The sequence below is a fragment of the Sarcophilus harrisii genome, chromosome 6, assembly GCF_902635505.1.
Source record: "Sarcophilus harrisii chromosome 6, mSarHar1.11, whole genome shotgun sequence".
Taxonomy (NCBI): Eukaryota; Metazoa; Chordata; class Mammalia; order Dasyuromorphia; family Dasyuridae; genus Sarcophilus; species Sarcophilus harrisii.
In genome coordinates, this window is record NC_045431.1 from 26,415,029 (window position 1) to 26,441,731 (window position 26,703).

At 39.4% G+C, this 26,703-nt stretch overlaps 1 protein-coding gene across 1 annotated transcript in view; it reads right to left on the minus strand.

The window, feature by feature from the left end:
• RELL1 (RELT like 1) overlaps positions 1–2,963 on the minus strand; it is a 57,188-nt gene extending 54,225 nt beyond the window's left edge. The window contains exon 1 of the mRNA XM_031943942.1: positions 2,763–2,963. Coding sequence (XP_031799802.1) covers positions 2,763–2,856 — 94 coding nt within the window. The 5' untranslated portion in view covers positions 2,857–2,963. The remainder of the gene's footprint in view (positions 1–2,762) is intronic.
• Positions 2,964–26,703: the final 23,740 nt, after the last annotated feature.

Below are 26,703 nucleotides of genomic sequence, written 5' to 3' on the forward strand. Positions count from 1 at the left end.
CTCAGTTCTTCCTGAAAGTCCAAGAAAATTTGGAGCCTATCTATACTCTTTGGAAAAAAATGAAACCTTTCATTATTTACTCTCCTACTAAATAACCTTGCCAAAACAAAAGCAGGTCACAGAATTTAATTAAAAAACCTTTATCTTCAGCATCTCCAGGAGGAGTTTGGAGACTGGAACTGAGCCCATAGGACAGAGTCAAGTGAAAAATGTTATTTCTCATTTTAGTTAGAACTCTGATCTTCTTTCACCTCCTCTTCCCTTGACTTAAGGAGAGCAAATGTGATACTTACCTGATGGATAAGGAAGGAGAAATGGAGCAAATGGATAATATATGAGAAGTAATAGTTGTTAGTACTGTCAATGTAGTTGCAAACTTTCCTAAATGAATGAAGCTTAAGAAGGATAGTCTTCCACGGTACTTTTCAATAGCAAAGTGATTGAGGCCAGTTCCAATGGTCTTGTGATGGAGAGAGCCATCTGCACCCTGAGAGAGACTGTGGGGATTGAGTGTGGACCACAACATAGTATTTTCAGTTTTTCTTGTTGTTTGCTTGCTTTTTGCTTTTTTTCTCATTTTTTTCCTTTTTGATCTGATTTTTCTTGTGCACCATGATAATTGTGAAAATATGTATGGAAGAATTGCACATGGTTAACCTATTTTGGATTATATGCCATCTAGGGAACAGAGTGGAGGAAGGAAGGGTTTTGCAATGGTGAAAACTGAGAACTATGAAAATGTTTTGAAAAGAAAAAACTTTAAAATTTTTAAAAGAATGATAGTCTTCTACAGGCATTTCTGAAAGGTATTGCCTATTTTTAAAAGATCATAGTCTTCATTTCCTTATATTTCACAACTTCAGATAAATCTCTTTCTAGTTCTAACAATTCTTGAGAATCTCTGGCTTTCACATCTAAGAGCCCTAATAAGACTGTTAGAATTCCTTTGTGCTAGCATTATGCCTCTTGTTTTAGAAAATTCTCCTATCCATCCACTTCAAGGAGTGCTGAAATTATATAGTCAGAGGACGGCAATGTCCTTGTTGGTACAAGTTTAACTATCACAGATCCATAATTAAGAAAAATATCTTGTAAAAAGGAAAGCTCAACTTATTCCAAATTTTCAGTTTCCCACGACTGAACATGACTTTGCTGAGGCATTTGGGGTTAAGTGACTTGCCCAGGCTCACACAGCTAGGAAGTGTTAAGTGTCTGAGATCAGATTTGAATTCAGGTCCTCCTGACTTCAGGGCCGGTGCTCTCTATCCACTAAAATTATTTGTTTTAATATACATAAAAATGCACTTCCTACCTTTATTCTTCCATCCCAAGCCAAATTATTCCTTACACAGGCAAACTTGTTTAGACAGCAAAATGCAAGATGAATATCAAAATCCCTATCCAATGAAACATGTTACTAGCTGCCATTTTCCCCAGGGTGATTAAAGGAAAAGTGAGTATGTTAATAAAGACTCAAGAGGCTTTCTACATATCCTGCCCCCACCCCTTCCTAAATTCTGGTGTTTCCTATAGAAAGCTGAAAGCCTAAGTGCAAAGCCTTCTGTATCCCAGGAAACGAAGACCGAGTCCGGTTGGAATCTGCCCTGGATGGCCAGCCCCTCGGTCGGCCAGCGGTGTCGGTTGGTGAGCGCTGGACAGCTTCCAGGTGTTTATTGGAGGCGAGAGAAGTTTGCTCCAGAAGGCAGGCTTCGAGGCAATGCTGCTGATGCTGACGTAAGATAGCAGGCTGTGGGAACCCTAATTGGCCTAGAAGTTCGCCGTTTATCCTGGGGTTTTTTCTGTATCACTAGCGAGAGGCACAATTAAGAAGGCAAAAAGGAATCCCTGGAGTTTGTGGTTATACAAACAGGCGCGCAGGACCGCGCACCCAAGTTTCATTTCTCCCTGGAAAAAGGCGGTGGGAACGGGGAGCCAGCTCGGCCGTGTCATCTGACACGAGGGTGAGACACACTCACACATGACATCTGCGACGAGCCGGGCTTCCTGCCCCGACCACTGAGGCTTTCTCGGGTGGCAACGTGCAACAGTTCTTCCAGCGTGATCCGAGGGGGGCTTCTCTTTTCAAGGCTCCGCATTTGGTCGGGACGCACGAAGGAGAAACCTGTTGTCCCCTTCCTGGCAGGGAGAAATGCCGCCCGGGGAAGCTGGCAGGACGCGCGGCGGAGCCCGGGAAGGCGGCGGCGGGGCACTGGAGTCCCTGGCGCCCGCATCTTCCGCGCCCGGGCCGCGGAGGACAAAGGCGGGCACCGCGTCCGCGGGGCTCCCCACGGCTTCCACGGCGGCCAAGACGCCGCCTGGCCCAGAGACCCCCACCTGTCCCCGCAGGCAGACAGGAAGCGGTGACAGCCCACGCGCGGTCCGGGCTCCACGGGCCGGACCCGGAGGAGGGGGGCGGGCAGAGAGGGGAGGGGAGGCGAAGGGGAGCAGAAGCCGGAACTGGGAGAGGGGCCATCGCCGCTCTCTGCATCCCACCCCGGGCGCGGAGCTTGAAGCGCAACCTCTGGCTCGGCCCGAGCAGAGGCGGCAGCTCCCGCCCACCCACCCCCAGCCCCTCCAGGGACACTGCAGGCTGCAGCCCCGCTCTCCCTCACCCCACCCCCCGTCCCGCTGTCCCCCGCTAGGGCAGCGTCCCCTGCCCGGCAGGCGAAGCTCCCGGCTGCGCCGCCCGGTCCGGGGTTCCCCCGGGGGAACAGGGGAGCCCCCTGAGCCACCCCAATGGGGGCCCAGAGCGAGTCACTCACCCAGGGCGGAGCCCGCCTCCAAGGCTCGAGACAGTTGGGAGCCATCCGAGCTGCCCAAGGCGCCGGGGGTCGTGGAGAGTCCCAGGGGAGCCATGGGCGCTTCCCCTCCGCGCTCCTGCCCGGGGCAGCCGGGTCCCCAGTCCCGGCAGCGTTAGGACGTTTGGAGCTCGGGCGGGCCGCCCTCCCCGCTCCGCCTTTCACCCGGCACCGAGTCCCGCCTGGCCGGGCGGCCCCGCCCCGCCCCGCCTTCCCAGCCCGCCCCTCCGAGCCCGCCCGCTTCCTCTCCAAACCCCAGCCCAGCGCGGGAGCCTCGAGGCCGGAGCGCGCCCCGCGGGAGCGGGGGGGGGGGGACCCCTTCCAAAGAGGGCGGGCGCTGCCGGACCCACCCGGGGAGCCCGAGCGACTCCCGCGGAACGTGGCGACCTCCGGCCCCGCCCGGCTCCCCAGGGCTTCCCTTCCCGGCAGCGTCAGGGCCGGGCAAGCGGCTCCCGAGGAAGCGGCTCCCGAGGAAGCGGCGCGCAGCCGAGCCCCGGGCTTTCCCGGGCACTCCGGCCGTTCCCTCCCGGCCGCCGGCCTGGAGAAGAGACGCCTTCCGCCTGCCGGAGCGAGCGGAACGCCAGGACCCCTCGGGAGGGGCTGGGGAGCGCGCCGGACCCTGCGCCCGGCCCGGGTGCCTTTGCCGCCTCCTGGGAGCTTGGGCATCCCACGGGGCGCAGTGCCCGCGGCCAATCAGCGGTTACCCCGCGGCAGCAGCCACCGTCACCCGCGTGAGCTAGGTCCCCCTCATCAGTATTAGTGCCCCGGCCCGGCGAGTGCGTCTGGCCCGGACCTTGGGGATTTACAGTGGCGAGAGTAGGCGCTTAGAGCAAACCGAGAAACCTGGAAGAAAACCAGCCACGGAGCTGTGGATGGGTGGGTGGATGGATAGACAAGTACATCCACATGTAACATTCTATATAACACATATATAGATATATACACATATATGTGTTTCTTCCTCCAGCTTTTTACAGATGAGGAAACTGAGGCAGAGTCACACAGCTAATAAATGCCTAAGGCTAGAGTTGAATTTAGGTTTTAATAAGGAAAGCATTGCACATGGGTTCTTAATCTGTAAAGGGCTTAGGACCTCCCCTCTCCCCCCCCCCAGACTAGCTTTTAGAATGGAGTAATGTTGTGAGTTGTGAGAGAATTTAAAAATTAAAGTTGGATTTTTAAATGGAGAAAACTAAACATTAAATAATCAGCCAATCCTGAGTCCCACACTCCTGCCCTATGGAAATGAGATTGATGCTCCAATATGTGATGATTTTCATATAATTACATATTATTCCATATACTTGAGTTTACACAATATTCAAACCAGAAGGAACTCGAGTTTAGGATACAATGTAGAATAGTGTCTGTAACTGTTAAAAAACAAGGACAACAGTATCAAAAGCCCGGGTTTCTGATGTGAATTTTGGTGCTGGCCAAGCCAATGAGACTCAGGGAGGCCCTTTTCCTCTTCTCACTGTCAGTCAGTAAGCATTTATTAAGCACTTCATGTGTGCCAGGCAGTGGGCTAAGCACTGGAGATGCAAAGAAAGGCAGAAGACAGATCTGTAAAATGAAGAGGTAGAATCTGATGATTTCTAAGATCCTGCCATTCTGGAATTCTGCCAATTCCTTAATCTACAGACTGCAAATCGACTTTCAAATTATCTTAAACTTTATATCAGAAAGTCTAAAGACTTTGAAATACTAGACTTTAAAATATCCTTGTTGGTTTAGGACTTAGATATTTCTTTTTTGTGATTAATCTATTTAAAACTTAAATACAAAATAGGAAAAGAAAAGAAACAAAATGGAAAAAAAAAAACACCATGTGCACAGCAGAACATGAGAGGATTCAAAAACATGAGACAATAAATTTCCATTTCTAGAAAGTCTTAACACATAGTACATGTTCCGAAGTATCCTTTTCTTTGCTTCCTTGTACATTTCCTTTTGTTCTCTACAATGCATTTTTTTATCCTTTCTTCCCCAAGAAGGCTACTATTAAACCAGAATATAAATATATGCAAATATATTATGTATTATGCACATGCATATACATAGATAACTATAATCATACACGCCCAAATTCATATACATCTCCTTAAGACTCTACTGTTTGTCTGCTGCTTCTCTGAAGAGAGAAACATAAATCCAGCTCTTTTCAAAAATTTCTAACTCCACCATCTCATTATTTCCTACACCACAGCAATATTCCACCTCACACTATCTAGTTATTTTAAATAGTCTAAAGCAATATTAAGATGGCTACTATAGAGAATAGCTTCCACAGTTTTTTCTTTTGATTAAATCTATTATAGCTTTACCTTTCTCTGAGATCAGTGATTACTATTCCTGCCTTTTTTTTTTTTTTTTTTGAAAATACATTCTAAGACTTAAATATTTCTACATAAAAGTCTTTGTATTAAACATTTTGAGCTGATTTGGAAATCAAAACTAGTTATCTGGTATCTGTTATCAACTGCTCCTTCCCTTCTCCTATACGGCAAACTCCCCAGGCTCCCTATTACTGCTAGGCTAAATGTAAATTTCTGTTTGGCAATTAAAGCCTTTCCTAACCAGACTCTTCCTAGATTTCCAGTCTTTTATCATATGATTCTTACCCACTCACTAGGCAAAACAGCCACTCTAGACCTTTACATTGGCTGCTCCCCATGACTGGGATATTCTCTCCTATTGTGAACTCTCTGACTTCCTTTAGAATTCAGCTCAAGGACTACCTCCTTTAGCAAGTTCCCTGTCCATCCTCCCAATCTCCTAGCTGATGGTGCTCTCTGAAGTCACCTTCCAGCTATATTTATTTTGTATGTAGTCATTTATGTATATTTTGTCTCTCCTGTTAGCTTGTAAGGGGCAGGAACTGTAGTAAGCATTCATTCCAGACTAGATGATAATTAATTTTTTGTATGATGTCACTTGATGCTTGCCCTGGCCAGGGCCTCCATACCTTTTTCTTGAAGAAAGAGTTCATGATATGTAATGAAGAGACCTTTGTCCAGGAGGTAGTGAGTTAGAGTAGAAAGAACAATGACTCTTGAGCAGAAAGACCTGAGTTCAAATCCCACCTCTGATATTACTTATATGGCCTTGGGGAAGACATTTTAACCTCTCTGTATTTTCATTTCTACTGTAAAGTGAGGAGGTTAGCTTATATGATCCTTGATGTCCCATCTAGTTCTAGCCCTGGAGTTCTTAACCATTTTTCTGTCATGGATCCTTTCTCAAAATTTGTCAGTGCATATAATAAAACCCATAGAATTACAAAAGGAAACTAATTATACTGAAATGTAGTCATCAAAACCAAGTTCCAAGACACCAAGTTAAGAACACCTGCTCATGTTGGTGCTCTCAGAAAGACTTACATAAACTGATGCAAAATGAAATGAGGAGAACCTTATATATGACAATAGCAGTTTCCAACTAAATTGGCAAGCATTCCAACTCTACTGCAGAGAGCTCAATTCCATTGGACTGGCCACATTGTTCAAATGTCTAATGTATTCTTACCAAAAAGATTATTTTATGGAGAATTTACACCAGGCGAGTGCTCACAAGGTGGTCAGAAAAATGATAAAAAGGTCTCTCTTAAGAACTTTAGAATTGAGGGATTGTATGACATGGGAGGACCTGGCACAGGACTACCCAGCATGGTATGCTCTCATCAGGTACTGTTCTCTATGAGCAAATTAGCTCAGAACTAGCTCAGTAGAAACCCAAGATGCGCAAAGTTAGAGAAGCACCTGAAATGTTCATAGGGACTATTTGTGTCCAACTTGTGGTTGAGCATTCCAAGCTCATGTTGGAATGATCAGCCACAATTGGACTCATTGCCACATAGTAATGTCATTTGTTCCTCTCCTATAATGAAGGACAACATCCAGCCAACCACTGTAGGACAAAAAACAGTGACTGACTTAGCTATTCCCAGCCATATAATGCTCCAAGACATTCCAAAGGACTTAAGATGAAAAAGGCTGGTCACAGGAGATCATTATATACTTCAACAACAATACTATATGATGACCAGTTCTGATGGACTTGGCCATCCTCAGCAATGAGATCAACCAAATCATTTCCAATGGAGCAGTAATGAACTGAACCAGCTATGCCCAGAAAAAGAACTCTGGGAGATGACTAAAAACCATTACATTGAATTCCCAATCCCTATATTTATGCCCACCTGCATTTTTGATTTCCTTCACAAGCTAATTGTACAATATTTCAGAGTCTGATTCTTTTTGTACAGCAAAATAACGTTTTGGTCAGGTATACTTATTGTGTATCTAATTTATATTTTAATGTATTTAACATCTACTGGTCATCCTGCCATCTGGGGAGGGGGGGGGGTAAGAGGTGAAAAATTGGAACAAGAGGTTTGGCAATTGTTAATGCTGTAAAGTTACCCATGCATATAACCTGTAAATAAAAGGCTATTAAATTAAAAAAAAAAAAAAAAAAAAGGCTGGTCACCTCCAGAAAAAGAACTGATGGCATCTGAATGCAGATCAAAGCATACTTTTTCTTCACTTTATCTTTCTTGGGGAGTGGGGGGTCTGTGTTTTCTTTCACAATATGCCTAATGTTTACAAGACTACACATGTAGAACCTATGTTAAATTTCATACCTTCTCATTTGGGGAAAGTGTGGGGTAGAGAGAGAGAATTTGGGACTCTAAAATTTTTTAAAAACAAATTTTAAAGATTTTATTTGCATGTAATTGGGGGAAATAGAATATTAAATCATTTTTACAAAAAAGAACCCATTCTCTAAATCCATTATCCCATAACATATTACTGGAAGAATGGAATATTCCCATTTATCTTAAAATGTTTACTATAAACAAAACCAGAAGCCATAAAGACATTGTAACTGAATGGAAGGTTTGCCATTATTTTATCATGAAATCTAAATTTAATTTTGAAAATAAAAAGCTATTATTAAAAATTTGAATGTTTTAATGTAGTTAATGGCTCCCTTTGGGATTCTGGAACTTAGATAGCATTAAAGTATTTCTCTTCTGAGGAAGTAATATCAATACCACAAAAAACAGCTGGTTCTTTAATTTCTTTCTTAAGTGGATTTTGCAGATGGTACCTCGGAAATCTAGAAACACTCATGAATCACTATTTCTCCAACATAGTTATTTCAGACTTATTATATTATGCCTAAAAGAACCCATTTATAATTTGACCTTTTTTTACTTCTATAATTCACGGTATGAAGAGTAGCTCTTGGATTTTTCTTTCTCTAGCACATTTTATTTGTAGAAACCATTTTTTTTTTTAAATTGAACAAAAGCATTAATAGCAAATAGTTTCACAAACTTATGCAAAAAGAGTATCCTTGTTTCAAGGTAGTTTCCACAGGAATTTGGTTAATTATTACCCTCACTGTTAGATCTTCCTATTTTCCATTGGGTGGCTTAGGTGCTAATTTTCATTGCTATCTTTCAACTAAGTGAGACTCAGCTGGTTGAGCTTTACTTTAATTACTGTTAAAAATATTTCCACAAAGATTCTCTACTGGCTTTCTCCTTTCTTGTGTTTCAGAGAAGGACAAAAGGCCTAAATGATACTATTATGGATTTATTAAGAAACAAGCGTTCCTAAAAACACATCAGCAGTGGAATTTTCAATTTACTTCAACATTTTGCAAAACCTAGTCTACATTTTCCCAGTCAAAACAATTCATCAAGTTGTTATTGAAGCCCTAGCGTGGGCCTAACATAGTGCTGGATACAGTGAGGTGGTGTTACAAAGTAGAATACACTGACTCTGTCTAGAGTGGGGTTTAAATCTAATTAGGTTTGTATCAAACAATACAAAAGTATGATGCAACAGAATCAGCATCCTGGGAGTAAAAAGATCTATTGGCAAGTCAGACATTACATTTGATGTCATTTGCCTGGGTTGCCTCACTTACATAAAAGTGTTGGACCTAGTTGGTGTCTAGCTGTCCTAATGTTAATCAAGTGGGAGATTTGTGAAACAGAATCTAAATGGATAGGAATTCACAGATAAAGATCATTGTCAATTAAAGTAGCCAAGGGGAAGCTTCAAAGAGGAAGAGGCCTTTGAAAGAAGTGTGGAACTGGGATTGATGGTGAAAAGGAAACCATCAGGCTAGGTGGAGGAAATGATATGAACAAATTTTAATAGTGTATAATATTTCAGTGGTCTAGTTCCTATCTCTGCCTCTACCCTTATAATGTATAGCATAAGATAAATGTAACGTAAATAAACATATCATGTATGTATTGTATTTTCTCTTTTCCCCTTTTTTATTATTTTCTTTTTTCTAGTTATACATGTACATTAATTTTTTTAATTCACATTTCTTTATGAATCATGTTGGGAGAGAAAAATCTGAACAAAAGGAAAAAACCACAAGAAAAGAAAAAGAAAAAAGTAAACATATGTGTTGATTTACATTCAGTTCTCCAATAATATTCTATTTTACATGTTATGTGTATATAAGAAAATGCATCAACATTCTGTAATGAAAGCATCAACATGGAAAAACTCACATTGTGGGAATTCCCTTCACCATCTAGGTTACATACCCTCTGTGAGTCTAAAAGAATCACCTAAGTTAAAAATAGCTCACATAAATTGGCCAGGGTTATGCAACTAGTAAAGGTGGAATTTCGACCTAAGTTTTCCTGATTCTTAAGTTGAGAATAGTATCTATTATTCCTATTATCTCAGCATTCAATGACTATGTACACAATGGTATTGTTTGCTGAGGGATGACTACATTTATAGAGTAAAGCAAAGAAACTGATTTGTGAGAAAATTAGATATTTAAGATTCACGGAACATGAGAGAACAGAAGGAAGGAATGATTGATTAGGTTTAAAAAAAAAAGAGCTTGTGAATAAAGAACCTTGAGTGCCAGACAAACTGAGTTATAAACTTATAATCATTTTATTACTGCATTATATTTTATGTGCATCATACTATATCTTATATAGTATGGCATACATTATAGTATATATTATATATACATTATACCTTTTTTACTGGTCATTATATTTTTTTCAATAGCAGTGGGGCTCAATTTTTGTTATTTGATTAAACCTTTCCCACAAACACTCAGGATGGTCCTGTAAAGTAGAAATAATACTGTTCTGGTCACTATGGATCAAAGCAATCGAGTGTTTAAATGGTGTTTTAAAGAGTTGGTATTTATGCCATGTCTAGTTGAGTCGGTTATACCTTATTGTTGTATCACTGATACAGATCTTTAAATATTTCAGTTTCCAGTGACCACAGAAACCATTTCCCTCTGCTATCTGGAGTGTAGCATGGTGTTGCTGTATAGGAAACCAATTTGCAAGCAGGTTAGTGGAATGTAAAATGAAAGTGTGGAAGGCCCTTGCTCTCAGAGGAGAGACTCCAAATTGAAGGATACACACAAATGCAAGATGTTATTGTGATTAGCATTATTTTGGTGAGTTTCATCCCATAACCCTCTACTCAAGGAACTAAGCTTCAAACAGAGTTGATATAGAGTGGGCTGCAGGACAAAAAGTATTCCCTAATTTGTTCACTGCACCATCCAGCTGTTCCCCACCTCCCATTTGTAAGTTTCCTTTTGAGTGTTATGTTCCTCCATTAGATTGGGGAATACTTTTTGTTCAAATCTGGCCTCAGACACTTAACACTTACTAGACTGTGACCCTAAATCAGCCACTTAACCCCAATTGCTTCACTAAAAACAAACAAACAAAACCAGGAGATGGGGAGATAGAAAAGAGAAGATACCATGGGGGAATGGTGGACTGACTGCTCCTCAAAGAAATCCCAAAGTAATGCAGTGGGGTGAGAAATGAGAAGTCTAAACTGAAATCTCTCCTTTAATGGAGTTCCTGGTCCCACCCCCAATCAGAGAAGCAGATGGTAGTGACAAGCCGGAGTACCCTGGCTAATGGGATCTTCCAGGATGACAAGGTTAGGCAAGTAATGAGCTTCCTGAGATATGATAGGGCAATCAATGAAAGAAGAGCCAGGTTCCCTCGGTTCTCGCTTTCCCTCAGCAGCAGAGCAGGGGGTTAAGTGTGTTCTAGTACTGCCAAGATCTTTTCTCCCCTCACACCAAGGAATAGATCATCCCACAGAAAGGAGTGTCCAAGTTTCCAGGATGTCTCAAAGAAACTCACTTAACCCGCAAAATAGCAGAAATATTATATATTTTCAACTGCATTTCACTATTTTTCATTGTAAATACATATTTTAGCCATACTACAGAAAGCAGCCTAGAGTATCGAAAGAGTATTAGTTTTGGAATCATAAGACCAGGGTTCAAATTTGCCTTGATCACTCATATTATGTAAACTTGAGCAAGTCCCTTCTCTCTAGGCCTCAGTTTCCACAACTATAACAAGAGAAGGTGGATTATATTACTTCTAAGGTCCCTGTTAGCTCTAAAACTGAACTCCTGTGATCCTAATTTAAACAAAATTTTTTGACTAGCCTAGAAACTTGCTAATTATTTTAAACACTTTTTCTATATGAAAATGTATTCTAAACGGAAAAAAAAAAACCAACTTCCCAAATGGATTTAAGCTTATTGTTAAGTTGGCAACTGTTAATATGGTGAAATTGTCTCCCTTTGTATGTGGCCTTTTTTAATTTGTCCTTTGAGCTTTCTGGATTTGTCAGTCTCTCAAAAATCTAATTCTCTATTTTTGTTCTTGTGTTTCTTTATTTCTACGTATACACGCCTTGTGTCTCTCTTGGACCTTTCTGTTTCCCTCCTCTCGGTCTTCCTTCCCTGCCATAATTCTTCCTGCTTCCAGACATTTGGACAGCTCCTCTCCCTTAATATTCCAATTCAGTAGCAATGAACTTGAAACTTGAAACTGATTAATCCACACCCCTCCATTATTGGAAGAAGCCTGGCAGTGAGGCAGACATTAATTCTGGGAGTTACCATGAGAGCTTTGATGAAAAATAGTCACCCTCAGCAAGGTCTGAGACACTTCACACAAATTAAACAAGTGTTTCATTTCTTTTCCTTAGTGTCTTTATGAATTATTAGATATGGATAAAGAAATATGTAGAAACCTTTGTCTGTAGCCACAAGAATGAAAACAGCCAGAAAGGAAGGAAATTGGTTGATGAGGACTTAGAAGGAGGAAGAGAAAAAATACTTGTTGTAAAGGAGAATTATAAAGACAGTATTTCTTATTTTGCCTTAATGCACAAATGCCTGTCACTCCAACTACATTACGGACAACAAAATGTTAAACATCTTCTGAGTAGAAACCATTTCTTGTTTGTTCTGCATTCTTGGCAGTTCTCATTTAGCAACAGCTTCCCAATGAGGGCTCAGACTAATCTATCCTGCTCTAATCTATTGGGATTAGTCTTCCTGAAACACCAATTTGCCTCTCTGTGTGTGTCTTTCTCTCTTCTCTCTCTCTGTCACTCTTTCTCTCTCTGTCACTCTTTCTCTCTCTGTCTCTGTCTCTGTCTCTCTCTCTGTCTGTGTGTGTGTGTGTGTGTGTGTGTGTGTGTGTGTTTCTCTCTCTGTCTCTCTGTCTCTGTCTCTCTCTCTGTCACTCTTTCTCTCTCTGTCTCTGTCTCTGTCTCTCTGTGTGTGTGTGTGTGTGTGTGTGTGTGTGTGTGTGTGTGTGTTTCTCTCTCTGTCTCTCTGTCTCTGTCTCTCTCTCTTTCTCTCTCTCTCTCTCTATCTCAGTACAAAAGTGAGATACTCCCTACCCTTAAGAAAATTACATTCTATCAGAACAACATAACATGTCCACAGACACTGGATCAACACCAGGTTATTCTAGAGGGAAGGTCTAACAACTAGAGGAATCAGCAAATGACTTGAGAGATGGCGTGTTTGAGCTGGAAGAGAGCTCAGGTTTCCAAAAGGAGGAGGTGAGGAGAAAGGGCCCTCCAGGCCTCCTGGCAAACCATCGAGGAAGGAAATGGAATCATGGGAAAATCAAATAAACCAGTATGGAGGGAAAACTATTTGTTCCATAGACACATCAGCTGCATTATTGCCTCCTTTTCTCAAACTGATCCCCAGCATAAAAGTCTTAGCCCAAAATGCTGCTCTTTCTTCAAGGTCCAAATTATCTATTCATTCAATAAGCACTTTTCAAATGCTTATTATATTCCAGGCACTGCTGGGTAGTAGAGATATAAAGAAAAATGTTGGTAAGATCTTGGAACTTAAAAAGCCAATTAGATTTATTGTCATTCCGAGGTCTGTTCTGTTCTGTGATAAGTTTTAATTTTATGCATTTTAATAATGATCTGAATAAAATCAGAATGCCTTGTTTCTTAGATAGAACTGTTAAGTACGGATGACTTAAAGTTGCCCTTTTCACTAAGGAACACCGATATAATCTTGTAGTTGAAAAAATAATGAAAAGATTAACATCAATATTTCAAATACATGAATGGTATTACTTGTAAAACCTCAATCCCTTTCATAGGTGTTTGCCTTTCAGCTGTTGATTTAATTTGCTTTTTCCAAAATCACAAACGATCTAGTCAACAAATCCAATGTCCACTGGACAGCTGTATGTTTATAGGTAGTGCAGTAGATAGAGTGTTGAGTTTTGAGTTAAGAAGACTCATCTTCCTGAGTTCAAATCTGGCCTCTGATACTACTAGTTGTGTGACTCTGAGCAAGTCGCTTAGCCCTGTTTGCCTCAGTTTCCTCATTTGTAAAATGAGCTGGAAAAGGAAATGGCAAACCACACCAGTGTCTCTGCCAGAAAACCCCATATGGGGTCATGATGAGCTGGACACAACTGAAGAACAACAATAAATGTGTTTCTTTAAACTACATAGAAAGTACAGTTCATCTGTTAGCATGATTCGTAAAGAGAAAATAGGTCCATTTGCAAATGGGCTGACGGGCCCATTTGGGGACTGCCTATTGGGTAGTGGAATAGAATCTCAGAACAAATGCCATAGCAGAAATGCAGCTACAGCTGTACCTGAGTAGTCTGATCATTAGAGATTTATTTTTACGAGAAATCTGACCCCCTCTATTGCAGGGCAGATCATCAAGCCTAACTATAAGGCATAAGATGCTCAAGACAGTAAATTAGAGAAATGAAATCCAGCTCCCCTGGTTAGCTTCCAGAAGAGCAGTGTGCACAGCGGAGGTGCACCGAGCCCCCAGCAGAGAAACACTCAACTTGGCCAACCAAGATAATGCAGCCCTTCCTCTTCCTAGACCCAGAAGTCTAACTGGCTCTGGTGCTTTTTATCAGCTCCCAAATCCGACCCCTGCAAAAGGTTATACCAGCCTCACCACCCACTTTCAGCAGAAGCTACTGGTCATCCTTTCTAAGCTTCCCAACTCCATGTTGCCTTTTCCGAAAAGTGAGGGCAGCTAAAATGCAATTCATCTCTTGCTGATTCCATTGTTTCCCTATCAGCGTGCAAACAGCATCACTCTCTCCTGTGACTCCTTCCTCTCCTCTCCCCCCGCCCCATTTCCCCTCCAAACCCCGACACCCTGGGAAAAATTAATCAATGACGCAGTGCAGATCTCTGGTGAAATCTCCTAACCAGGAAGAAGATATTGGCTTTGTCATAAACTTTTCAAGTTCGTTCTCTCTGAATTAAGTAAAGTCACTCTCATAACTTCTGACTGCAATACAAAAGCTCTTACATTTTATATTCATTTCTATATCTAATCCACTAAGGAATGGGTCATTCACACTGTTGCCATGGAAATTGAAGGCGACATACTGGTTTGAGATTTGAAGCAGAGAAAGCTAAGAGAATCACCCAGTTTTTTGCTGATTCATAGGATTTATATATTCAGAAATAGTGGGATATTATTTAAAAGCCTAGAGAATCTGGGAAATTAGTGTGGTCTAATAAGTTCAAACCACAGAGCCTTTATTCTTCATAAATCCTTTTGTCTTTCTCATTCCATTTGCACACGATATTTGTAAAATGACTTTATTCCCTCCTGTAGATGTTCTCAATTCAATCAACTTGGTATTTGTTGAGTCTCCAGCATACCGCCGGGCATATATTTGGGAATAATTCAGACTAACTAAAAAAGGAGCTAGTTTTGCTAAGCCTTGTCAATTTGAAGGAATCAAAAACAATTCTGTTGCAAAATGCATAGAATTAAGTGACTAAATATAAAATTAGGTGATGTCCCAAATTTCATGGTCCACTGGCCTAAGAACAATAGGCTATAGTTTGTAAAATAAATAGATATTTGGACCTGTAACATTTTTGGAAATCCTCTCCAAAACATGACCATAAACTATTGATCTCTGTCAGAATAGAATGCCCAAGCAGGTAAACAAAAAATTTTCTTCAGAAAATACCACAGCATTTGGAGTATCTTGAGTTTGTCACTTACTCTTCTCATCCACCTGATCAATGGCTGAGTCAAATCAGAGATATTTATCTATCCACTTTCTTAATTTAAATAACAAATCTTTAATCCCTCTTATCCCTTCCAAAATATTTCAAATGCTGCCCCTTTCCAGGTCAAAATGGCTCATAACTGTCTCCATGCATTAATGTACATCCTTAATAACCAGCATCCTGTCCCACACCTGTCATTGTAGCATCTGCTTCATGTTTCTGATATAAATAACTGTTACTTAGGGCAGCTAGGTGGCTCAGCTGATAGAGCACCAACCCTGAAGTCAGGAGGACCTAAGTTCAAATCTGGTCTCAGACACTAACACTTCCTACCTATCTGATACTGGACAAGTCACTTAACCTCAATTGCCTCAGCAAAAAATAAATAAACAAATGAATGAATGAAGTATAGGGATTTCTTTTAAATAAATAAATGCCTGTTGTCATTAGGTATTAGCTTTAGAATATCTCCACAGTGTCTTTCTTCTACTGCCCAATTAAGAGCAGCAACTCCCAATTTCCTTTTCCCCAAACCCATCCTGATTAGATCTGTTGCTGAAGTGAGAGGCTGAGTGATGAACATTTCCTTTATTTTGTTTTACTGTACCTTAACAACCAAACCTTCCAAATAGCAGGCCCAGAAGACACTGGAACTGCCAAAATTTATTGCCTTAGAGGATGGTCACAATGACAATAAGCTGCTTTGTTTTGACACTACCCCGGAAGCTTATAATTGTTGCTTCTGTTGTCCAAATCTCTGAACCCTCTTGACTGAAACAAAAGGAAGAGCTGCATCCAAACACACCCAAGAAATTCTTGCTTATAAGGAATGTACCATAGACCCAGTACACAAAATCACTTGGACAGAGGCAGCACAGAAAATCAATGAGGAAGTGGTCTTTAGTGAGTTCAGGTCACTAAACTCAGACTAATTACAACCAAGAGTACCGAAAGAACTGGCAGATATGATTAGTGAGTCACTGGGGTGATCTTTGAAAGATGTTTCAGAATGTAAATAGTTCCTCCCAGACAAGATGGCTGCCTGGATGGAGGTAAATCACTGGGAAGTTTATACTAGACTGAATGAGAATGGATAAATCCAATTAGAAACCATAGTAAGTGACTTATTTTCCCCCAGAACTCCACAAAAAGTTAGCCAGAAGCCTACAAGAGATAAGAGGAAAAAGCAGAGACAACAACGGTATAACCAAATAAGCCAGTAAGCTGCCAGTCACACCAGAGACCTCCAAAGTTCTGTGTCTGAGACAGAAAAATTAAAGTCCCAGAGGAGTCAGAAATCTCAGGATGATCAGTTATCCCCAAGGCATTTACAAACCCATGATGGGAGACCTTTGAAGCTTTCAGAAATGGGAGCAACCAGTGTGACATGGAACCCAAGAGTTTTGAGGTGCCTGGTACCATGCCATAGAGGGCAGAAGATGAGCATTCTGAAACTCAAAGAGTCAGAGTGGCTCAATTCTAGGTAGTGTGAAGTTCAGCTCAGGTGATCAGGACTGACTAGCGCCTGGCCTTGAGGAATAAAAACTGGAGAGATAAGTAAGCTAAAAAAGACAAAAACCAGTATTTTAAACGTCATAGAGATCTCCAAAAATCCAGGCCAGAAGAAGAAATTAATTCTATAAAAACTGCAATAAGAGACTGAATAGAAAAAATAGGTTTTCTGAAAGATACATGGGTATCTCAAAGAAAGAAATAGGTTAAAAAAAAAAAAAAAAAAGAAATTAAAACCCAGAAGGGAGGAATTAGAAGGAGAATAAATAGTGGTGATCATTATCAGTGACTCTATGAGCCATCCAGAAAAATTAGAACAAAATCAAAATAATGAAAAAATAGAAAAACATAAGATGACTGAGGTAAAAAAAAAAAAAAAAAAAAAAAAAAAACTTACCTAAAAAAAAGAAAAGGTTGATGAGAAGGAATTTAAGAATCATTGAACTCACTGAAAGGCATGATTAAAAATAAAGACGACTATACTTTGAGAAAACACAAATAAAAACTGCTCGGGTCTATTAGAACTAAAAGTCAAAGTGAATATAGAAAAAACAATTTCCCAATCACCTCCTGAAAGAAACTCCAAAAAGAAAAATCCTCGAATGGCAAAAGCCAGAGCTTTCAGATCAAAGAAAAAATTCCATACACATCCTGAAAGAAGCTACCAAAGATCCATTAACTTATCAGATAAGGCCTGGAACCTTCTACTATGGAGAAAGATTGAAATACAATATCCTAAAAGGCAAAGACTATAGGGAGGTTTTAATTTTAATTTCATCTTACAGGGGGAAAATGAACTTTATGGAATAGAAGACTAAAGAACTTCTGATGGAAGATCAGAGTTCAGTGAGAACTTTGAAATGTAAATTCAAGAGTCAAGGGAAACCTAGAAAGCTTTGCCCACTGTCTTATGATCCTAGAAAAACTTCTATCCTTCCCACTCCTTACCCATCCCTTGATCCTGAGCTCTACTTTTCAGAAACCATTTTTTCAGGAAAGTCTTAACCAATCAGTTTTACTTCACTCCTACTCATGCCAGATTAATCTGATTACATTTTGTGGTAGGGTAAGTAGTGAGCAGAGGAATGTTGTAGACATATTCTCTTTGGATTTCATGTAAATATTCTCCTACTAGGTGTTAATAGTGTACATTAATGCACAAAGATAGTTATGAGTCATTTTGACCTGGAAAGAGGTAGGAGTTGAAATTATTTTGTAAGAAATAAGAGTCTCCCACTATCCTTGTGAACAAGATGGAGAGATGAAAACCAGATAACAGTACAGTTGAGTCAATTGACTAGATCCAAAGATCAGTGCCATTTATGTGTTGATAACTAACTGGAGGCAACATGTAGATAGCATGCTTGTCAAATCTGCAGCTAGTGTGAACTTGAAAGGAATAACTAACCCAATGAATTTCAGTTCAGAATTCAAAAAGATCTCTGCAGGCCAAATTAAATTGAATACAATTTTAGAGACCTATATAAAGTCCTCCATGAGTTTAAAAAGGTCAACTTCACAACTAAAAGGTAGGGGAATCATAGAGAGATGATAAATTGGTTTTGGTGAAGAAATCTGGAAGGGATTTCTTCCAGAAAAGAAGGGAGGGAAAAAGATATTGGGGAAAATAGAAGAGGTATAAAAGCAAAAGATAATTTTTTTTAAAATAAGAAAGGTAAGATTCTGGGACTTTTATCTAAATCCAAAGTCAATAGAAGTCAGCTATATGACACAGCAACCAAAAAACCTGTATTTATCCCAATCTTCATCAAGAGACATGGGATCTAGAGGGGGAAAAAACATACTTTTACTATCTTCTGCTCTGATCAGACTACCTCTGGAATACTGTGTTCATTTCTGAGTGACACATTTTATCAAGAATAGATAAGTTGGAGTGAATCCAGAAAAGAGAAAGAGATCAGGTTAGGGTCAACTCATTTGAAAGAACTAGAAATCCGTTGACCACAAAAGATCACAGAATCAAAGGATAGCTATTCCAACTTATTTAAGAATACCCTTTTCAAAATCTATATCTCTTAGCAAGGCTGTGTGCTACAACAAAATTGCTGTTGAATTTGCTATTAGAAGACCTGAACAAAAACCCTGGTCCTGACACTTCCTACTTGAGTAAATTTCTACAAGTCACAACTTCCTTACATTTCACTTTACTCATTTTTAAAAAGAAGGGAGCTAAACTAGATAACTTCTGTAGTCTATATCTCCTATTCTCAAGAAGTGGTCACTCCGCGGCTCTCTTCAACAATAAGATGATTCAGACCAGTTCCAATGATCTTGTAATGAAAAGAGCCATCTGCACCCAGAGAGAGGACTGTGGGAACTGAGGGTGGATCAACAACATAGCATTTTCACTCTTTTTGTTGTTGTTTGCTTGCATTTTATTTTCTTTCTCACTTTTTTTTCCTGTTTGAGTTGATTTTTCTTGTGCATCAAGATAATTGTATAAATATGTATGCATATATTGGATTTAGCATACATTTCTACCATGTTTTAAATATATTGATATCTAGGGGAGGAGGAGAGAAAATTAGAACACAAGGTTTTGCAAAGATTAATGTTGAAAAATTATCCGTGCATGTGTTTTGAAAATAAAAAACTTTAATAAAAAAACGAATTTATCCAAAAAAAGAAGTGATCACTCATCCTTTGTATAAACAAGGCAGACCATTCTACTTTGGGTAACTCAGATGTTTAGGAGTTTTTTCCTTACATGAAGTCTAAATATCTGTCTCACAATTTTTATCCCTTCCTCTGAGTTTTGCCGTCTGGTGTCAAGGTAAACATGTTTGATTCCTCTTCCAAATTACAGTCCTTTAAACACTCAAAAACAACTATCATTTACCCTTAAGTCTTCTCTTTTCTTTCCACTGCTCTTCTACCACATGCCCTCTGCCATGCTTTCTCCCCTTGAATACTGGATTTTCTTACATGAATGAATAAATCCTAACATATCATGCAATTTCAGACTTTTTATCTGTTTTATTCTTTTTTGGATTACATAAACCCTTCTAGAATCATATTGTAGACATGAAACTCATCCAACTTGGTCTCAATAATACCCATTACCAAAATGACTAGTTTTGTCCTTTTCCCAGTCCTCCGGTGTTTGTGTCTTTCCTCTAAAATTACCTCCAGTTTAACCCGTGTACATCTCACATGTAAATAGTTGTTTTCATGTTTTCTCTCCTCCTTGAGAGCAAGGACTTTGTTTTTGTCTTTCTTTGTGTATTCAGTGCTCAAAATAGTGCCACACACATAGAAGGGCTTAATAAAGACTTACAGACTTGAAGTTCTGTCCAGATGCTAATATTGGGACAGAGTACAGTTATTTTTAATCTTTATTTATCCAGTTATCCCTTCCACATTGTGACTTTCCCCATTGAGGTTTTGATATATCATAGGAATTTCTGCAGAGTTTTGTGAAAGCCACAGATGACCACAAAAGCCAGCAGACAACACAGGAAAAATTGAGAAACTCAGAAATGCATAGAACAAATGTATAGTATTGTATAATATCAACATATTTTATCTTTTGATGCCATAATAATTTAGACTTCTTTTCTGGAACAAAGAAAGGGCCAAAAAAATTTATTTGCATTATCTCTGTGTATTTTATGCATATGTTTTATCACTCTAACTAGGCAGGGGTCCTCAAACTTTTTAAATAGGGGGCCAGTTCACTGTCCCTCAGACTGTTGGAGGGCCGGACTATAGTAAAAACAAAAACTTTGTTTTGTGGGCCTTTAAATAAAGAAACTTCAAGAAACACTCAGGGTAGTTTTATTTTCCCTTCTGTAGGCAGCACTACTGACATATTAGTTGCTTACAACTTCTTACAATTTCTCCATATTATCATTTGCCATTCTCATCTCAGTTCAGTTCTCAATTCCTTTTTTTAATGTTTTATTGATATTCTTTTTTAAACTGTCATTGTCAACTTCAGACAACGGTCCTCATCTTCCTTAGCAACCAGAAAAGTAGAGCTAAACAAAATGAAGTGTCCATATTTTAAAATGTTTGCTCCATTGCCTGGAATTCACAGTCTCTCTGCTGAAAGGTGGTGGATGTGCTTCCTTCTCAGCCCCCTGAAGTCATGATTCCTCCCTATTTCTTACCTATTAGTATCTCCTTCATGGTCATTCTTCCACCAGTCTCTTATTCTTCAATTCATACTAATTTTAGCTGTTATGATCATCATAATAAAAAAAAAAAACACCAGAGGTTTCTTATAAACTTATCAAAGAAAGGCAAAACTTCACAGCCAGGCATTCAAGAACCTTCATTACCTGGCTCCTACCTACCTTACCACCTATCTTATGTTCCCACTTTTTACACACTCTATGCCATAGGCAAATTGAATTACTATTTGTCCCTCAAATCTATTCAGTTCTTTCCTGTTACTCCTTGTCCTTCTGTTCTCAAAGAAAATCATGATATCAGGAAGGTGATGCTACGTCTTGCAAGTGAATTTGATTGAAGTGAGAGAGGGATGTGCAAAGTTGCCAGCCTCAATTTCTCCTCCGGATCATCTGGATTCAGTAGCAAGACATAGGTCAGGATGAGTAGGAGACTTCGACCTTTTTAAGCTAAGGTCTTTAACAAGTTTCAGTTTGACTGAGGCAAAGCCATCCAGGTCCCATATCTAGGATGCTCTTTTCTTATCTCTTTCTATTAAAATCCAGCCCTTCCTTTAAGGCCCAAATCAAATATCGAATCTTCCACGAAGCTCTCTCAGCTACAAATGATCACTCCTTCATTTGATATCATAGAATTTTGATGGTCTAATTTTTTCTGCAAACTAGACTATATTTTAAAAGGCCATTAAGTGACTTTGTTTTGGATTTGGAGTCTAGATGACCTGAATTCAAATCCTACTTCAAATATTTACTAGCTATGTGGGCCCTGATTAAGTCACTTAATCTCTGCCTCAATTTCCTCATTTGTAAAATGAGAATAAGTACCTATTCTCAGAATTATTGTGAGAATCAAATGAGATAACATATAAAGCACTTTGTAAACTTTATTGTTGTGTAAATACTAGCTATTATGTGTTTATTTGTAAACACAATTAATTAGAAGCTCCTTGAGGGTTTATCTCATTTGTCTAGTTCGGGCAACAAGGTGGTATAGAGTCAAGAATACCTGAAATTCAGTTCTGTCTCAGACATCTACAAGTAGTGGCACTCTGAGCCACTTTCTCAATCTCAGCTTCCTCATCTACAAAGGGGGGATAATATGATAATTACATTTACAAGATTACTGTAGGGATTAATGAAATAATGCATGCAAGATGCTTTGTAAACTTTAAAGCTAATATCATGTAGCTTTTAAAATATGTAATATATCACTACATATATTATTAACATAAAGCAAACATTATTATTTCTTGTACTCCCCCAGCACTTAGAAAAATGCATTTTTATATTACTGAGTGCTTACACAGTCAATAAGCACTTATTAATCACCCACTATGTGTCATAAATATATATTAAATTAAAAACATCCTGAAAGAGTTAATGAACCTAAGGTAGCCAGGAAATGATCCCCAACAGGGAAAGGAGCCAAAATTATCCTTATTAGACATCCAGGGCAGCTTATATATTTGTTACATATCAGCTCTTTATATCCAATTTCCCAGTCGGTCAGAAACCATCTGTTTTTCTTTTCCACATTTTGGTTAGTACAGGAAGTCGCATGCTGCTCCTGTCAGTCATATGGAGCAGCATGTGTTTAAATAGTATTCTTTGGAAAGTATGCATACTGAAAAAAAAAAAGCTGCCCAGCAGGAAGTAAAATGTGTAATTTTATCTTTCCATATAATCATCCAATCCATTCAAGACAGGACCAAATAGATTTCCCTCAAAAATCTGGTCAAGTCAAAATGAGCTGGAAAAAGCAATAATGGAAGTCTCCCACAGCTTCTTCCATTGTTTATCCTCTAATCAGATTGGTTTATACCCTTAATTTTAGAAAAATATAAACTATTTTTGTATTCTACTTTGTTGATTTCTGAACATCTTCACATCCTACGGAAGGATATTTTGAAATCCTCATTAGCTCTGTATTTTCCAAATAAATATGGTTCTTGAGATTGTGCCCACTTTAAAAATTTGGTATTCTTTCCTATATTAAGTCAAGTTCATCTAACAAGTTATCATCGAATAGGTTAATTTACCTTTACTACTTTTGTCTTTGAAAATTATATAATCTTCAAAATACTATCATTATAATTAGCTCTAATGATCCCCAGACCTAGCCCTAATCTCCATTTTGTCCTCTAGACTTGGGTCTCAAGATTGCTAATGTACATTTTAAATCGGATTTCCTATGAACATCTTAAACCCAATATGTCTCAAACAACTCATTTTCTTTCTCCCCAAAACTCCCCTCTTCTGAATTTCCCTATTAGTGTCAAAAGTACCACTGTCCTCCCCGTCATCCAGGCTTGTAACCTAGATATCATCCCCAAATAGTCACCCTCTCTCCCTTTCCTCTGTCTAACCTCTTACCAAAGCCCCTGATTTTACCCTCATAACACCTCTCATATACCCCATTCTCTCTTGGGACACTGGTGCAGGTCCTCTTCACTTCACTAAAGTAATAATAAAGTAATATCACTGAATGATATTACAATAGCATTTGGTTGATCTCCCTACTCCAAATCTCTCCCCATTCCAGTCCATCCTCAACTGTCAAATTAATTTTTCTAAAATTCAGATCTTACCATGTCACCCCCTCTTACATTTAGTTCCAGGAGATCTTTATCATCTCTGTTTGGTGTTCAAAGTCCTTTACTGTCTGCCCCCCTTCCACTTTTCCAGTCTTCTTCTGTTGACTTTCCCCACTATCATGATGTACTCTTAAATTCAATGACACCGGTGCTCTACTGCTCCCAAATAAAATACTCCATCTCGTGACTCAATGCATTTTCATTCCTTCACCCCCATTCTTGAAGTGCTCTTCCTCTTCTCTGCATACTGGCTTCCTTCAAATCCCACTTCCTACAAGAATCCTTTCTTGATTCCCCTTAATGCCTTCCCTCAGTTGATTATTTCCAATTTATTCTGTCTACATCTTGTTCATATGCAGTTGCTTGTGTCTTGTGTCCCACAAGTGAAAAGCAGGAATTGTGTTCTGCCTTTCTTTGTAATCTCCAGCATTCAGAACAGTGTCTAACATTGTAGGTGCTTAATTAATGTTTTTGACTAATGAAATAACTTACCTGACTTTTCTGCAATTAATCAAATATTAATTGATTCAACAAATATTCATTAAAAACTTATATTCCAACCAAATGGGGGGAAAGAGAATAAACATTTACATAGCCCCTACTATGTGCCAGGCACTGTGCTAAGTGCTTTACAATTATCTCACTTGAATGACCCAGGAGAAGCAGTGTGGTATGGAGGAAAACAGTGGAGTTGAAGTCAGAAATCCTGCTCTAAGCCTTGACTATATATGATCACCTTGGGATCTTGTAAAATTCATTTAACTTTTCTGTGCCTCAGTTTTACCAACCAAGTTTGGTAGTTGAATTACAGTATTTCTGACAACTCTAATTTGAAAATCCTCTGCTTCCTTGGAGTACTAGATTTTTCTAGATCTTATAAAATTTCAGCATTAAAAGGGACTTCAGAGACCTTCAATCCAATCTGTTCCTGAAAATACACTCCCCTTCATTTCCCACATTTGGCTCTCCAGTCTTTGCTTGAAGACCTGTATTCAAAGGATACCCTCTATCATCTGGCAGCCGATTCCAACTTTGGATAGATCTAATTGCTAGGAAGTTTCATCTTATATAAAACCCAAGTCCACACCTTGGTAACTTCCACCCATAGCAACTAGTTTTAATCTTCAGGACCAAGTCCTTATTCATATGAAATACTTGAAGGTGGTTCTTAAGTTCCTTCTCGTCCCACCTAAGTTTCTTTTCTCCAGGAAAAACATCTTCAATTTCTTCATTTGATTCTCATTAGGTAAAATATTGAGACCCCGTTAACGGCCTATTAGCCTCCTTCTATTCAATCTCTATTCCTTTCAATGTCCTTCCTAAAATGTGGTGCCCAGATGAGCTAGATCAAGCTGTGGTTCGAGCAGAAAAAAAGAGACAGTGAGATTGTCATTTCTTTCCCTCTGGACACTATATCTTTCTTTAAAATCTGTGATGGTCAACATGATTAATGCAGAAATATGTTTAAGGTGATTGTACATGTATAACCTATATCAGATTGCTTTCTGTCTTGGGGAGAGGGGAGGGAAGGGAGAGAGGGAGAAAAATTTGAAATTCAAAATATTACAAAAAGGAATATTGAAAACTATCTTTATGGGTAATTGGGAAAAATACCACTAAATACAAAAAAGGGCAGTATACCATTGCTTATTTGGGGAAGAGAGATTGCAAGGTGATTGGGGTTAAGTGACCTGATTAAGATCATACCTTTTCATACAATAAGGGCTAAATGTCTGAGGTCAAATTTCAACTCAAGCCATCCTCCTGACTTCAGGACTGGTGCTCTATACACTATGACATCCCCTAGCTTATTTGTTTTATTTTATTTTTATAGCAGCGAGTTTTCTTTGAAAAGGGGCTCTGTTGGGGGCAGATAGGTGGTACAGTAAATAGAGCACCAGCCCTGAAGTCAGGAGGACTTGAGTTCAAATCTGATCTCAGACACTTACCACTTCCTAGCTGTGTGATCCTGGGCAAGTCACTTAACCCCAGTTGCCTCAGCCGAAAAAAAGAAAAGAAAGAAAGAAACACTGAAAAGGGTCTCTGTTTTTCTGGTGTTCTCTCTTTAGCATAAAAAGGATCTCAACATAGGAAGATCATCTCTGAGAGATTTCACTCCTTGCAGGGTTAATGAATCTGAGAACCAAAAGTAAAGAGGAATCACCATGTTTAGTTCTGTATAAAATCACTTAAAATGATTTTAGTATTAATAATTTTAATATTTTTGTACTTGAGTTAGATATTAAAGATTTTTAGATTTTCTCTAAATTTAGATATTATCTAAATCTAATTTTGACTATTACTGTCTCAAAAAAAAAAAAAAAAAAAAAAAAAAAAAAAAAAGCTTTATTGGTGCCTTTGTTTTTATATCCTATTTAGAGAATCAGAGAAATAAGAAAGTCAGAAATCCTCTGGACTCTACCCTGGTCAACTAGCATCTTCTGGCACCTACAAATTAAGAAAGACATTAACAACATGGAGAATGTGCAGAGAATGACAACGAGGATGCTACAGAAATGTGAGTACATGTCCTACGATGATGCTCTGAAGGAACTGGTAATATGTAGCCTGGAAGAGAAGACTTGGAGAAGACAAGAGCTGTTTTCAATTATTTGAGGGACTGTCAGGAGAAGAAAGGCTCAGTCTTGCTCCATTCGCACCAGGATCCAGACCAAGAAGCAGTGGGTGAAAGTGGCAAAGAGCAGAATTTAGGCTTGATGTCAGGAAGCATTCCTAATAATTGGCGATATCCAAAAGGGAAATGGACTTAATTACGATGCAGTAGGTTTCCTCTCCTTGGAGGTCTTCAAGATGACTGGAGTATGTTATAATGGGGATTCTTTGGGTGTACAGGGTGGACCACTGGCCACTGATTCCCATCCTGTGAAATAGTTTCTGCTCTCCAGGAACTCACATTTCATTGGGGAAACAACATGTGCATATGAGTCGGTTCAAAATGTATACATGGTAAATACTTTATGCAGTTCATTGCAAGATTCAGCCTCCTCTTCGTATTTACTGAAAGTGAGACCCTCAGTCTTCTGCTCTCTTGTGGCCTGTGCCAGGGGTAGTTTCCACCCTCTGTGGCTATTCCCAATGCCATCTTTTGACTCCATGCATTGTTTTAAGTCATCTCTCACCTCTACATTATTTGTTTGCTATGTATACAAAAGTTCTCACCTCATATTATTTGTTAAAACTCATCTCTTTCTTCAAGAAATTCAGGTGACAGGGCAGCTAAGTGGTGCAGTGGATA